General features: G+C 51.5%; 1 protein-coding gene across 5 annotated transcripts in view; it reads left to right on the plus strand.

Annotated features, from left to right (window-relative positions):
• Window positions 1-1,894: 1,894 nt before the first annotated feature.
• Window positions 1,895-13,082, plus strand: part of CAMK1G (calcium/calmodulin dependent protein kinase IG) — a 30,838-nt gene continuing 19,650 nt past the window's right edge. The window contains exons 1-3 of one of the 5 annotated variants that reach the window (XM_070384713.1): window positions 1,911-2,005; window positions 5,116-5,275; window positions 11,402-11,522. In XM_070384713.1, the coding sequence (XP_070240814.1) occupies window positions 11,431-11,522 (92 nt within the window). In that variant the 5' untranslated portion in view covers window positions 1,911-2,005; window positions 5,116-5,275; window positions 11,402-11,430. Of the gene's footprint in view, window positions 2,006-2,163; window positions 2,999-3,030; window positions 3,153-5,115; window positions 5,276-11,401; window positions 11,523-13,082 lie in introns of those variants that run through there. The other 4 variants (XM_070384711.1, XM_070384712.1, XM_070384710.1 and 1 more) reach the window with 4 other exon arrangements.

A 13,082-nucleotide genomic window follows, 5' to 3' on the forward strand; every position in this document is an offset into this window, starting at 1 on the left:
TGTGCGAGACACAGGAGGGTTAGGGAAAGGAGGTCAAGACGGCGGGAAGAGAGGCAAAATCACTCTGCTAAGAACTCTCTATTGGAGAAGGAAATGGCAACCCACTCCAGTATTCTTGCCTGGATAATCCCAGGGACAGATGAGCCTGGTAGGCTGCCGTCTAGGGGGTCACACAGAGTCGGACACGACTGGAGTGACTTAGCAGCAGCAGCAGCAGCAAAAACTGTCAGTCCCAGAAGGGAGACAGCAGTGGAAACACAGATTAGAATTCAAGGCAGAAAAAGAGTAAGAGAGAGAGCGGTAGATGAAAAGTTTTGGGAACCAGCACAGAGGAGGGAGTGATTATTTCTCAAGAGGTGAGGAAGTAATAGAAGGTTTCATGGAGGAGATGGTATTTGATGTGAGCTTTTAAAATCTATAGCATTTCCATAGGCAGAGAATGAAGAAGGGCCATTCTACCCTGACAGAGCTGCAGAAGCAAAGGTCAGGAGCTCTGGAAATCAGTGGCATGTTAGAAATCAGTGTCTTCTATGATGTGGCTGGAGCATCGGCTGGGTGGACAGGGGCACATGGGGTGGGGTGCGGGGTAGTATCGTGACAGATCCTGTAATGCCTGCCATGACGGGATGAGGCGTTTGTATTTTATTCTGTAGGGAATGGATATTTTTGAGGTGATAATTCTACCAAAAATTAAAGTTGGAGAGAGAATAATAGCAGCTCACACTTACCGACAACCTACCAAGTGCCAGTCATCATTCTCAGCCTTCTGTCTTGCTCCACTCAACTAACACGTGAGACAAGTTCAGTGATCATCCCATTGACCAGATGAGAAAACTGAGGCACAGAGAGGTTAAGCCACTTGTCCAAGGTCACACACCCAGTTAATAGACAACCCAGGCATCCAACCTAGAAGCCTTCTCCAGAGCCTCTTTTAACTATCCCAATGGACTACTTCACCCAGGGACCAATTAGAATCTAGGTTATTACAACAGTACCCAAGAGAGAAGGGGGACTGGAATTAAGGTTGTGGAGATGAAAATAGATGTCCCCTTTTACATAAGAAAGGGGGGCAGGGGATATATATATTCTTTTGTTTGTATCTGCATGAAACGCTGGAGAGACACAGGAGAAACTGGTAAAAGCGACCACTTGTAGAGGGAAGGTAGGGGCAAGGGGTGGGTGTGGAGTGCACGGGGTGAGACGCCTTTCTGTATGGCTTTCAATAGAATCCTGATTGCTGACCCATAGGAATGTGGTGTTTATTCAAAAAACCCAAGTGATAAAAACTGCAAAGGCACAATTTAAGAGCCTAGAGTTTCCGGAAGGAGGGGAATGGTCTCCTTGGGGGCCAACAGGTTAGGACTGAAAAGAGGATGGCAGACTTAGGGATCGGAATGCTTTACTTCTAAAAACAGGGGACCTACCACCAATACCGGGTGAAGCCGTCCAGCACTGTGTCCCCCTGCGGGACACCCAAGTGCTTCTCCTCCCGTTCTGTAAGACCCAGGGGGCTCTACTGTCTCTACCTTCAGCCAATATAGGTGTCTTATTGCTCAGGAAGGTATCTGAGACAACATATACCAGCTACAGAGTGGTTAAGAGGGAGACTGAGGCAAGCAGTCTCTGATTTTCTGTTACCACCGCATTCAGGCCGATGGCAATCTTTGTCATTTTGTTTTGCCTTTGATTCCTCCCCTCTCTGCATCACACATGTCAACGCAAACACAATCACACACACAGCATAAAAGGGGCCCTGGGCAAAAGGATTTTTTCTGGATCTGTTCAGAGGGAAGGAAAGGCAGAGGAAATGAAGGAGACATGCAAGCCGCCCTAGCTCCTTTTCCTCCCCTTTAAGACTGCTTGGTTACCGTCCTGGGAAAGAAAATCTCTGCATTCCTCCCCTTTAATTCGGTGTATTGTTGAAGAGCTGGAGCCGGCTAAGCCTCCCAGACCTGTAGGAGCTGGAGTAGGAGGACCACGAGGACCATTCTCTTGGAGTCCCTGGGTAAGATGAACCTGCTTCTTTATTTGGTCCGGGGAGCCTTCTTCGCTTAGCCGGAGGCTGCTGGCACCAAGAGAGTGGGTTTCAACAGCCACTCTTGGAAACAACTTGGGTGTTTATTTCAGCCCCAGGTCCTGTCTTGCCTGACTCTGGAGGTGTCAGAAGGAAGTTGTAGCTGCCTGGGAAGATAAGTCTGAATGGAGGTCTGGGAGGGAATCTCTGGTGAGGGGGCAGACATCTGGCCATAACTTCAGGGCTGGTTTGAGTGGGAACCTTCTGCCCTTCTGGGCAGAGAAAGGGGAGCAAAATATTCGTATGTGCCTCGCCTGCCATGCCCGCCTGCGTTCCAGGGGCAGCCCTGTCGGCTCTGTGCCTGGAGGGGCCGTCCGTGTGCAGGGTGTCAGGACCACCAGCATCCTCACCTCCCTCCCTCCTGCTCTTCCTGCATCTCTTAACCTCTGACCCATCTGTCAAATGCCCTGTTCTGGTCCTCCCTACCTGTTCGGTTGTTGTGAGGATTAGGAGAGCGGGGGCGGGGAGGTGGGGAAAGGAGGTTAGTAAACAGCCTGTGGCTCCACAGACCCAAGGAAGGCAGACCAGCCTCAGTCCCTCCTGGCCAGTCCCGGCTGCGTTAGGATGCAGAACCCGGCGGAGGCACCGCTGTCAGTCACGCGGCTCCTCCCTCGCCTTCCCCGGGGGCGCCTCTGTCTCCCCTTCCGTCTTTCAACTTCCCTAGTTCAGTTCTCAAGTCAGGATGGTCACAGGAGGTCTGGACTCACCACCACCACCCCCATCCGCACTGGGGCCCCTTCTCTCCACGTAACTTTGACGCACGAACATTAACCCTGAAGCTCCCGGAGGCAGTTGTCGGGGCTCTCTCACCGCTGCCCTGGCGGCACTGCATGGCTGGCCAGCTGCTTGTTCTGGAATCAGATCAACCGATGAAGAGGAAAATCTCTGAGAAGGGTCATGGGAGTCAAGAGGGTTCCCTCTTGGGTAAGGAGACCATCTTTCTCATATCAGAGGCTGGAGACAGTCCGACCCCGGGCAGTCCTACTTGGCTGAAGCTTTATCTAGGACCAAAGACAAGACCCCACAGGCCATAGCACAAAGTGCTTAGTAATACCTGATATGGGGACCACACTTGACAGTGAGTAATGTGCTTTTAATTAATCATCTTTAAGACAAGCCCATAGGGTTGGTGGGGCCAATCGCATTTCCTCTGAGGCTCCACCAGGCAAAGCTGGATATGGTCGTATCCATTTGATGACAGCGGCATTTGCACCCAGATCTTCTGATATAATCAGAGACCTTTCCGTGATACTACGCTACAGACAGCTGTGGTGTGGGTGTGAGTGTTTGTATGTGTATTAAGAGCACTCTTTAGAAAGAGAGGGCAAAACTTTGGGAAAGAAGCTCAAGGTTAGAGTGAGAAAAGGTTTGAGCTGGAGCCAGGAGTCACTTAAGCATTAGATAGATGTCCAGCCTCAGCGTAAATTTGAGAAAGCTGAGAGATCCAGGCTTCCCAGATAACGGGAGCCAGCCACATGTTCCAGGGGCAATCAGTCTGGTGGTGGGATTATAGGAGAGCACCCTGAGGATGAGGTTGGAGGTAAGTGAAATTCGGACAACCACCTCCAGGAAAGAGGCAACAGGTTCCATGTGGGGAGGGGTGGGGGTTGGACAGGGAGACTGCTGTGGGGGTCTGAAGGGCTGGGGCTTGTGCCCTGCTCTGTCCCTTCCTGTGTTAGATTTAGGTCATTTTTCTTAATATCTCCACCTGTCAGTACCTCCACTACAAAACAGGGTTAACGATCCCTACCTTGAGAGACATTAAACAAGATAATGCAGGTAAAGCGCCCAGCACAGGCATCACCCACCCAGGATTCAGTCTGCAGCAGCGAAAACCTGAGGGTCTGGGTGCAATTCCTGGCGGTGGCGACTGAGATGAATCCCCCTCTAGGAGGACAGTGCCTCCCTGACTCCCTGTCCCCCATTCACACACAGACACGCGGCCAGAAATAAATAAGCCTTGGGGCCCAGCCGCAGCCTGCCAGAGGCAGCAGAGTGAATGAGCTGCAGCATGAATGAGGGAGGGCGTCTGTCTGCAAACAGGCTTCGAGCCGGCTCTACAAACGAGTGGTCAAGGGCGAGGGGCCTGGGGCTGGGCAGCCGCCTGCGTGAAAGCGAGCTAGCGATGGGGTTGGGGGGGTGGGGTGGGGGCGCTGCACAGGCTGTGGATGATTGTCAATGCCCCGGAGCAGGGAGGTGGGGAAGGGGAAGCATGGCATAACTCAGAGCTTCTCAAGTGGTGTAACCCATGCCATCCTGAGCTCAAGATGGTCCTTCCTCCTGCTCCCACTCCCGGCAATCCTTCCTCTCACCCTCCCAGGGGTGCAGTAGAGTGAGCCCCACTTGGGTACCAACGACGCCCCCCTCCCACCCCCCACTTCCCCCACCTCCCGTGTGGAAATGGGTCTTAAAGGCAAAGTGTGGCAGACACACAGTTAAGCCTAGGTGGGATGATGTGAGAGAATAGCATTGAAACTTGTATATTACCGTATGCAAAATAGATGACCAGTGCAAGTTTGGTGCATGAAGCAGGCCACCCAAAGCCAGTGCTCTGGGACAACCCAGAGGGATGGGGTGGGGAGGGAGGTGGGTCGGGGGCTCCAGGATGGGGGGCACACATGTATACCTGTCACTGATTCATGTTGGTTATGTACGGCAAAAACCATCACAATATTGTAAAGTAATTATCCGCCAATCAAAAGTAATTAATTAATTAAAAAATAATGAGACCCTTGAGCGCTGCTTAGAACTAGAAGCCCCGATGGAGATCAGCCCACGGAGAAACCCAGCTCGGGCAGGGTTCCCTCTGTGCTCCAGTAGATCCCTTTTTGGGAGAGCAGCAGATAAAATCGTTGGTTTGCATTTCAGGACCATGATGTATGAAGCGTTATGTGTCCTCAAGCACTTTAGAATCACAGTGAGAAGGGGTCACAGTTGAGAGGCACGTGGGAGCTGAGATCCGCTGGGGAAACAGCAGACTCATGTCTCCTGCTGTGCGCTCACCCCTATTTCAATTGTTTCCCCTCTCCTCCTACCCCCAGCGATTCATCCCCGTGCCTGTAAAGTGGGCTCACGGCTTGAGAGGCTGCAGCATGCTTTTGTGCCCATTGATGTATTGGACACCCACAGGAATTCTGGGAAATGGAGACAGTAGGGATTATTAGTCCCATCCAGCAGAGGAGGAAACCGAACACACGAAGAGTAAGGAACACGCCCAGCTCTCTCCAGTGACTCATGTGTCGACCCCTCAGCCACCAACCCAAACCCCTTATTTCCTCTTTATTTCCTCTGCAAGAGTCACACAATAAACCTCAAGCAGCTTGTGAATTCTGGCTTGTCAGTGCAGCAGGGTTTGATTAAACCTAAATGTGGGTTTGAGAGTGAAGTAAACTGCAGGAGGCAATTGAAAAACAACCTTCCTCAGTGACCTGGGGGGGGATAGAAGCTGGCGTGCAGAGATGGGTTTGGAGGCGCCAGATTAGGGAGAAGGCTGGGGAGGCAGCTGGTGTTCCTGGGAGAGTCTGTCCATCAAGAAGTGTCCAGGGGTCTTTCGGGTCCAGGGCCCAGGCCCGGGCAAGCAGACCAGCCACTTGAGCTGCAGCCCATGGTTGGAGATAGGTTCTGACAGCACACACAAGGCCCGGCCACGTGCCCGTGCACCAAGAGGAGAGCAGGGCTGTGAGTGATGACAGCACGCTGCTGGAAATGTCATATATTGCTCAAGTATGCAATCGCAGAGCATCAGAGCTGGCCCAGTCCCCATTTTCCCCAGCAGGCTCTGAGCAAGCCTAGATCTTCTGGATGCTCGTAGGAGTTGCATAAGGAAAGAATTTACAATTACAATCTAGTAAAGTTGGGAGATGCCAGCTTACAGAACATGAAGCAGGTGTCTTTAAAACTCTCAGAGCCTTTAATAAGCTAACATGGATCTTGACTCTCCAAGAAGGGGCGGGATAGCAAATCCACTTTGGTTGCTGAGTCTCCTGGGACGAATATTCTTAAAACAAAAAAGTCAAGGAACCCCAATCTAGTTCATTTTCCTGTTTCTACTAAGGAAAAGGCGAAAGCCCAGAGATGTACAGAACTCTGCCTAGGGCTGCACAGCTCACTGGTGCCACGCCAAGACTGGAGCCGGAACCTGACCTCTTTCCAGTGCACTTCTCAGTCCAGGGGATGATGAGAAGTGCAATTTAGTCCAGGAAACTGTGGGGCCTGGGCCAGAAACTGTCCCAGCTTTGGTCTTTTAGCCCCTTTATGGCCAAACAATGTATATATTCCTCTGGTTCTGTGTGCCCCAGCCTGGAGACAGAGAGTACATTCTTATGAAAGATGAGCCAACTGATAACCTCCCTCTTAAGACCCACTGCCCTTTCTGAGTCATGCTCTCAAGGAGTGGGAAACCCCAGAGACTGTCTCAGGTGGGCTGATCCCTCTGAGGTCTGTGAAAGAGCCACACCTGCCCCACAGGAGGGCTCTGAGGCCTGCCCAGCATGCCCCAGAGGCACACACACATCCTTGCTCAGAGGCCTCAGGTGAGACCCTGGGGAAGAAAGTGCTTCACAAAGACAGAGTTGAGAGCCATCATCCGTGGGTTTAGGCGGCAGACCTGCTGCTCAAAGATCCTCCCCTTCCCTGTGTCCATCTCCCCCAGTTTACTCACGTCCAGCTTAGAAAGCTACTGTTGGTTTGGGAGATATACATTTGGATTGCGTTGAATGCCTCTGGATTCTACCGTGGTGCCCCTGAGATTTTGGGACATCCGATTAGGTGGGGTGACACTCTGAAGCAATTAGCCCTGCTGATTCTTTTTTTTTTTTTAAAGCACCTCGGAGCAGAGTCTTAAGTGGCTATAACTCAAAGTAGAAAACTTCAGCTAAGGAAGCCATGCAGATCAGGGCAGACAGGAATGAGGGTCCAGGGAGAGAGGGCCCAGGGCAGGGTGGGGTCAGGAGGTGACTGGATCCCTATGGGATATGGTGACGACAATGGTGAGAATAAGCTTCCTCCGCCTTCGAGTTCTGTCTGGGGCTAATACTGCCCCCCGCCACCGCCCCCGGTGACCAGATGGAGCCTGGGAAGGAGAGAAGGACAGCAATGTTCCATGGAAGAAGTATGTGAAGCATGCCTGCCTCCCAGGCTCACAGCCTGAGGATCTCTCACCAGAATCTCACAAGTAGCCATGCTGGATGCCACCAGCCCATTCCCAGAAGCTCAGAAAGGGTCACGATCCGGGGCAGAGCCCACCAGAAGGTTGTGCAGCCTTTAGGAAGAACTTTTCCATCCGTGGTCTTCCCGCCTTGCTCCCCCACTCCCCCAAGCTATGAAATTTTCTCCCAAGAGATCAGGAAGGCCATCAGTCTTGTGGAAGACCACACCACAGAGCAGGAACTAAAAGCCAGGCATTGTCCTGCAGGAATCACTTTAGAACCAAGTGAAAACAGTATTGAAGTTTCAACCTCCTCAGAATTTGGTTTTTTTTTTCCTCCACTGAAAGGGCCTCAATTACAGAAGTCGAGAGAGGAGGGGGAGGATTTCCAGGCAAAGAAGCAAGAGGCAGCAATAGCAGGCTGCCCCCGCCCTGCCCCAGCTCAGTGTCCAGTCAGGCCCCCAGTGCACAGGGGCAGCGAGGTCCTGAGGTTTCTCCATGATCAAGGAGGGAATGAAGTGGGACTTCAGTGGGGTTTCAGACGGGGGCCCTGAGCTTTCCACGTGGCTTGGAAGATGGAACTGAATCGTTTGGATGGAGTGTATGGGAGTAGGGGTGGGCGGGAAAGATGTTTTCTTATAGCTGAGCTTAGGCTAAGAATACTGTGTTTTTAAGCTATTTAAGAGCAATGGGAAAGAAGGAACAGTGAGTACAGAGCTGCTAATGAGGCGGTGATGCCTCCTGGAGAGTGAGACCATCAATCCAAGGGGCTCCAGAAAGGGTAGTGACGTGCGCCCCGCGGATGGATGGACGTGCACTGGAAAGAAGGCTCTGGGTTGGCTCCTTACTTGGAAAAGGGGCGTCTGAAGGCCTGTTGTTCTATGGAGGGGGAGACACAGAGGGAGTCGCACAAACTAATACCGTTGATTGGCTCCTTGTAAGATTCAAGCCTTGACCCTCAACCCCTACAGCCTTCAAGACTTCTCAGCTGTTGTGTGTCTAGACAGTAAGATGCATTTGGTCCAAGTCCAGCTGCCAATAACTGTGATAAGTGGAAGCTGCTAGATTTGGGGCTAAGAATCTGCAGAATAGTACCTGGCTAAAGATAGCCCTCTATTCTAATATCTCATCTTCCCCAAAGCAGTCTCTGCCAGTCAGCGTTCATTTGTCTCCACCTTGGCGACTGTGCTCTCAAAGTTCGAGATCAGCCCATCACATTGCTGGTGGGTCCTCTGCTGGCCAGTGCCTGGACCCTCAGCTGCTGTGGTCCCTCTTGGCTGCCATCCTGCCAAAAGGAATAAATCAACCAATGGGCCTAGAGATATGAAGGAGGAGTACACTGGGCCTACATCTGGTTGGACCCAATGCTAAAGAATGCTTATCATTGCCCACATGTGTCTTTCATAATAAGAGCCTCTATGGGGCTTCCCAGGTGGCGCTAGTGGTAAAGAACCCGCCTGCCGAGGTAGGTGTAGGCAACACAAGAGACGTGGGTTCAGTCCCTGGGTGGAGAAGGGCATGGTAACCCACTCCAGCATTCTTGCCTGGAGAATCCCACAGACAGAGGAGCCAGATGGGCTACAGCCCTTAGGGTTGCACACAGTCAGACACGACTGAAGTGACTTGGCATGCATTATATAGCCAGGTTGCACATTTACACACTAGACTGAAATGTACAAAGGGAATATAGCTTCTTTATTTCCTATGAAAGCTTCCCCATGGACTCCAGCCTTACCAGACAGCAAAAAGGGAAACTTTACATTTGACCTTGTCCATTATAACCTTGTCCGTAAACATATGACCTCATGGTTAATAAAGAGTCTCATTTGGCTGATCCAGTGTCTTTGAAGAAAACACACAGCCTTGCGACGACCTTTCCTCCCCCTGTTCTATTTCAAGGTGGCCTTCTGTGTTTAAGGTACTTACTTAGCCTGCTAGTGGCAGGGAGAAGGGGGACCCAGACTTATCAGGGGCCTCGCATCACGGCTCTCAGGGATCTTGCCAGAGGCTGCCCAGGGGCCTCTGCAGTGCACCGGGCTCCATCTGGCCCCTAGGGTGTCATGCTGACACCTTCCACTAAAGCCCTGACCCCAGACATTTGCTTCCATCTGAGAAGCCCTGATTGTAGCTGTCTCTTCTTCTGGACTCTGGTTGACAGGCACCCTGGTAGTTATATATCCCCTCTCCAGGGCCATGGGCAGAGGTAAGCTGGTAGATGTTTACCGTCTGGCTCTTGGGGGCTAAGAGAAGGAGTGGAAGAGAGGTCCCGATGGTAACATTTGCCTGTTTCCATTGTGTAAGTATTCCCATGGTGGCTGATTCCATGCTGACAACATGAGGCCACTGAGCATGGAGCATGTTAGACACCATGAGCTTGTCCAAGCCAGCTGCAGCCCCCTCAGGCCCTGGGAAGCTTCTGGGGTCCCTGCAGTCCATGTGACCCTGCTTTCCCACCCACCCCTGGCCACCCATAGGCGACTGTTCAATGTGGTTGCGGTCAGAGTTCCTCCTAGGCTTGCAGTCTCCCACCATCAGGGTCCTGGGGAGCCCACTCATCCACGTCCCTGATCTCCTCTGTTCCTGGATGGGTGCTTACTCCAAGAGGGTTAGAAACCAAGATGTGTGCTTCTGCCAACTACACCATCTGTCTTCCCATCTCCTTCTCAGGATCCACTTGGGCCAGAATTGTCAGTCTTTCCACGCCTCTTCCTCCTAGCAAGAACCACGCTCGGTCACATTCTTCTTATTTCCAGGGTCTTAAGCCCCCCAGGTATGACTTAAAGGCAGAGAAGAACCTAGAAGCTACTTTATGACATGAGTCCTCTTTGACCTTCACCTAAAGAAGACCAGGGAGACCTGATTGTTTCTGTAACAAGCTCAGGTTCTGTTCTTTCTTGGTTTATCCAGGCTTTATCACTGTGTACATACTAGCTCACTTGCTTGGTTCCTGACTTCTCCAGTCTTCTGGCACTTTAAAGCCAGTGTCCTTCATCTGACCACTGGGTTATACACTGAGTACCATAAGCAATGTTACCTAACAGTGAAATGTAACAGGAACCCATTTGTCTAGAAATGCATTGAAAAACACTAAGTAAGACTGAAGACCATAGAACTAAGTGTCAAGAGGCTAGAATGCAGTATAATATAGTAGGAGATCCATAGCTTCTGTTCCTAATCTTGAATAAGAAATCTAGAATGCAAACCATTAGCCCTATAATCTTGGCTACATGATCTGATCTTCAGATACATCCTGAATCATCCTTATAAAAGACTTGAGATCTGCTCTATGTACCACACTAGGATATAAGACCACTTTTCTGGTTCTCCAGTTCTCATTACGTCAGTCAGGAAAACAAACACACATTGACGGATGAAGAGGGTTTCCCAAAGGTACTATCTAGGGGGAGTCAGATAGGGTACATACAGCCCCTGGCACATCGTAGGTGTTGACCGTTGAATAAATACACTATTTAGTACTGAGAGAAGCCTAATATAAACTCAGGGCACATTTCAATTCAGATTTTAATGAGGAACTATTTTTACAGCACCGTGCTAAATGTTGTGGGAGTTGCAGAGGAAAAACGATGCTCATTCATCTACTATTCATTCATTTAACTCAGAATAGTAGGAGAGAAGTTAAGAATAGTAATGATTGGAGGAGGCAGCCAAGCTGTGATAATAGAAGTCCGGCTGACTCGGTAGTCTGAATCAATAAAAAAAAAAAAACTTGGGGTTGTCATTTCCTTCTCCAGGGGATCTTCCCCACCTAGGGATCAAACCCGGGTCTCCACCGTTGCAGGCAGATTCTTTACTGTCTGAGCCACCAGGGAAGCTCTAGCGGTATCATAAACAGTTCAGATCCCTTCAAGGTGGATAGTCCAATGTTAATCTATTTGTAAATGTGTTATTGTCCTTAAATTCATTTGCACAAGGGGGAGTTTCCATTATGAGAGTCTAAGCCCTGTGAGCATGGGACACACTCAATAGGCATGTAGTGGCCTGTCAATAAAATTCGTCATGGTAATGTAACCTATTTTTGCAGTTATCCGGATTTTGCTCCCCGTCCTTACTCCTAGTTGTTACATGAAGGATGTGAGTATTATAGATCCTTTTTACAACTTGTTCTCATCCTATTGGAGAAATTACCTGATCAGATCCTTTCTTCCCTTCCTCAAACCAAGCATCCCCAGAAGCTTCAACTCTGGAGGCGATGGGTCGAAAGGAAGAGGATGACTGCAGTTCCTGGAAGAAACAGACCACCAACATCCGGAAAACTTTCATCTTCATGGAAGTGCTGGGATCGTGAGTCCAGGGGCCGAGGCTGGGGCGCGGGGCTGCCTGCTGGTTGGGGGCGGGTTGGAGACAGCCGTCCTGGGCCAGCAGCAGATGATACACCATCTCAACAGGTTGCAGGAGCAGAGTAGGGGCTTCGAGGGGAGGTTCAGGGAAAGGTGCCCTGGGGCGATACAGAGGTCAATTCAGCCCTTTCCCCAAGGTTCTGCCTTCTCCCACCCCCCACCCAAGACCCCGCCCTGCTTCCAGATCCATAACAACTTGTGAGTCCTGCCCTGGTTGCAGGGAAGAGGAGTTCTGGAGCACTTCCAGGGATCCAGTGACCTGAACCTTCCTGGGCCTCCTCACCTGGCTTCCTCATTCCACTCCCCTCACAGTGAACAGGTCAAACCCACTGTCTGCTGTCTACAGAAGGTGGTGCTTCTGAGGCTATGAAGCCAATGGGTTACACACACCTGAATTGCCTCCCACCATCACCATCCTCTAGGGCTTCCCTGGTAGCTCGGCTGGTAAAGAATCAGCATGCAATGAACGAGATCCCAGTTCGATTCCTGGGTCAGGAAGATTCCCCTGGAGAAGGGATAGGCCACCCACTCCAGTATTCTTGGACTTTCCTGGTGGCTCAGACAGTAAAGAATCTGTCTGCTGGGTTCGATGACTGGATTGGGAAGATCCCCTGGAGGAGGGCACGGCAACCCACTCCAGGATTCTTGCCTGGAGAAACCCATGGACAGAGGAGCCTGGCGGGCTGCAGTCCATGGAGTCGAAAAGAGTCAGACATGACTGAGCACACGTGCACGGCCACCACCACCACCATCTTCTTGGCTCCATACTGAAGCACCATGTTGGAAAAATAAAGTCGAGTTATAGCCAAGCTCCTGCCCGCCTCTGGGGTGTCTGTGCCTGCCCCTGGACAGCGCTTGCACGCCTGGTGGAGCAGAGACAGCCTGCCTGGGGCTGACTCTCCACTTAGTCCTGCCTTGCCTCCAGGAGGCCGCGGCCTCTGACGCAGGCTGGCAGCGGCTCCGGGCCACCGGCTCTCGAGGCCTCCAAACCCCTGCTGGTCAGCTAATTAGTCTAGGCTAATTGGGCTGGGGATGCGAGGGGCCCTTCGTGGGCTGTCCACGCAAGCCAGCTTTCCTTTGAGCCAACTCTGGCTAAGTTTAGCTCCCTCCTCCTGGCTAGGAGGCAGTGACCTTAGGCAGTGATGCTGCCCACACAGTCTCTGAAACCAGAGAGGAGCCAGCTCGACCCTGAGAGGAGGCCTCTGGGCCCTCCCATCCCAGGCAGGCGTGGCACTCAGCACACAGGAGGGTCTCAGTGGCCACCCTGGGCCTTAGAGCATCCGCTGTCCATGAAGGGCCTTTGCCAAGACAGGGGTGGTTAGCAGGGGCATTTGGGCAGGAAAAAAGGACAACTTACGAGTGAATCAAAAATGCTTTGCTAAGCATCCCGAAAATCCAGAGAAAGAGGGAAAAAGAAGCCCAGGTTGACAAGAGTGTATTCACCGTCTACTCAGACTTGTGCTACAGGACATTCGGAGACAGAGGTGTGCCACCCTCAAGGAGC

Source organism: Bos mutus, chromosome 16 (genome assembly GCF_027580195.1).
Source record: "Bos mutus isolate GX-2022 chromosome 16, NWIPB_WYAK_1.1, whole genome shotgun sequence".
Classification (NCBI taxonomy): Eukaryota; Metazoa; Chordata; class Mammalia; order Artiodactyla; family Bovidae; genus Bos; species Bos mutus.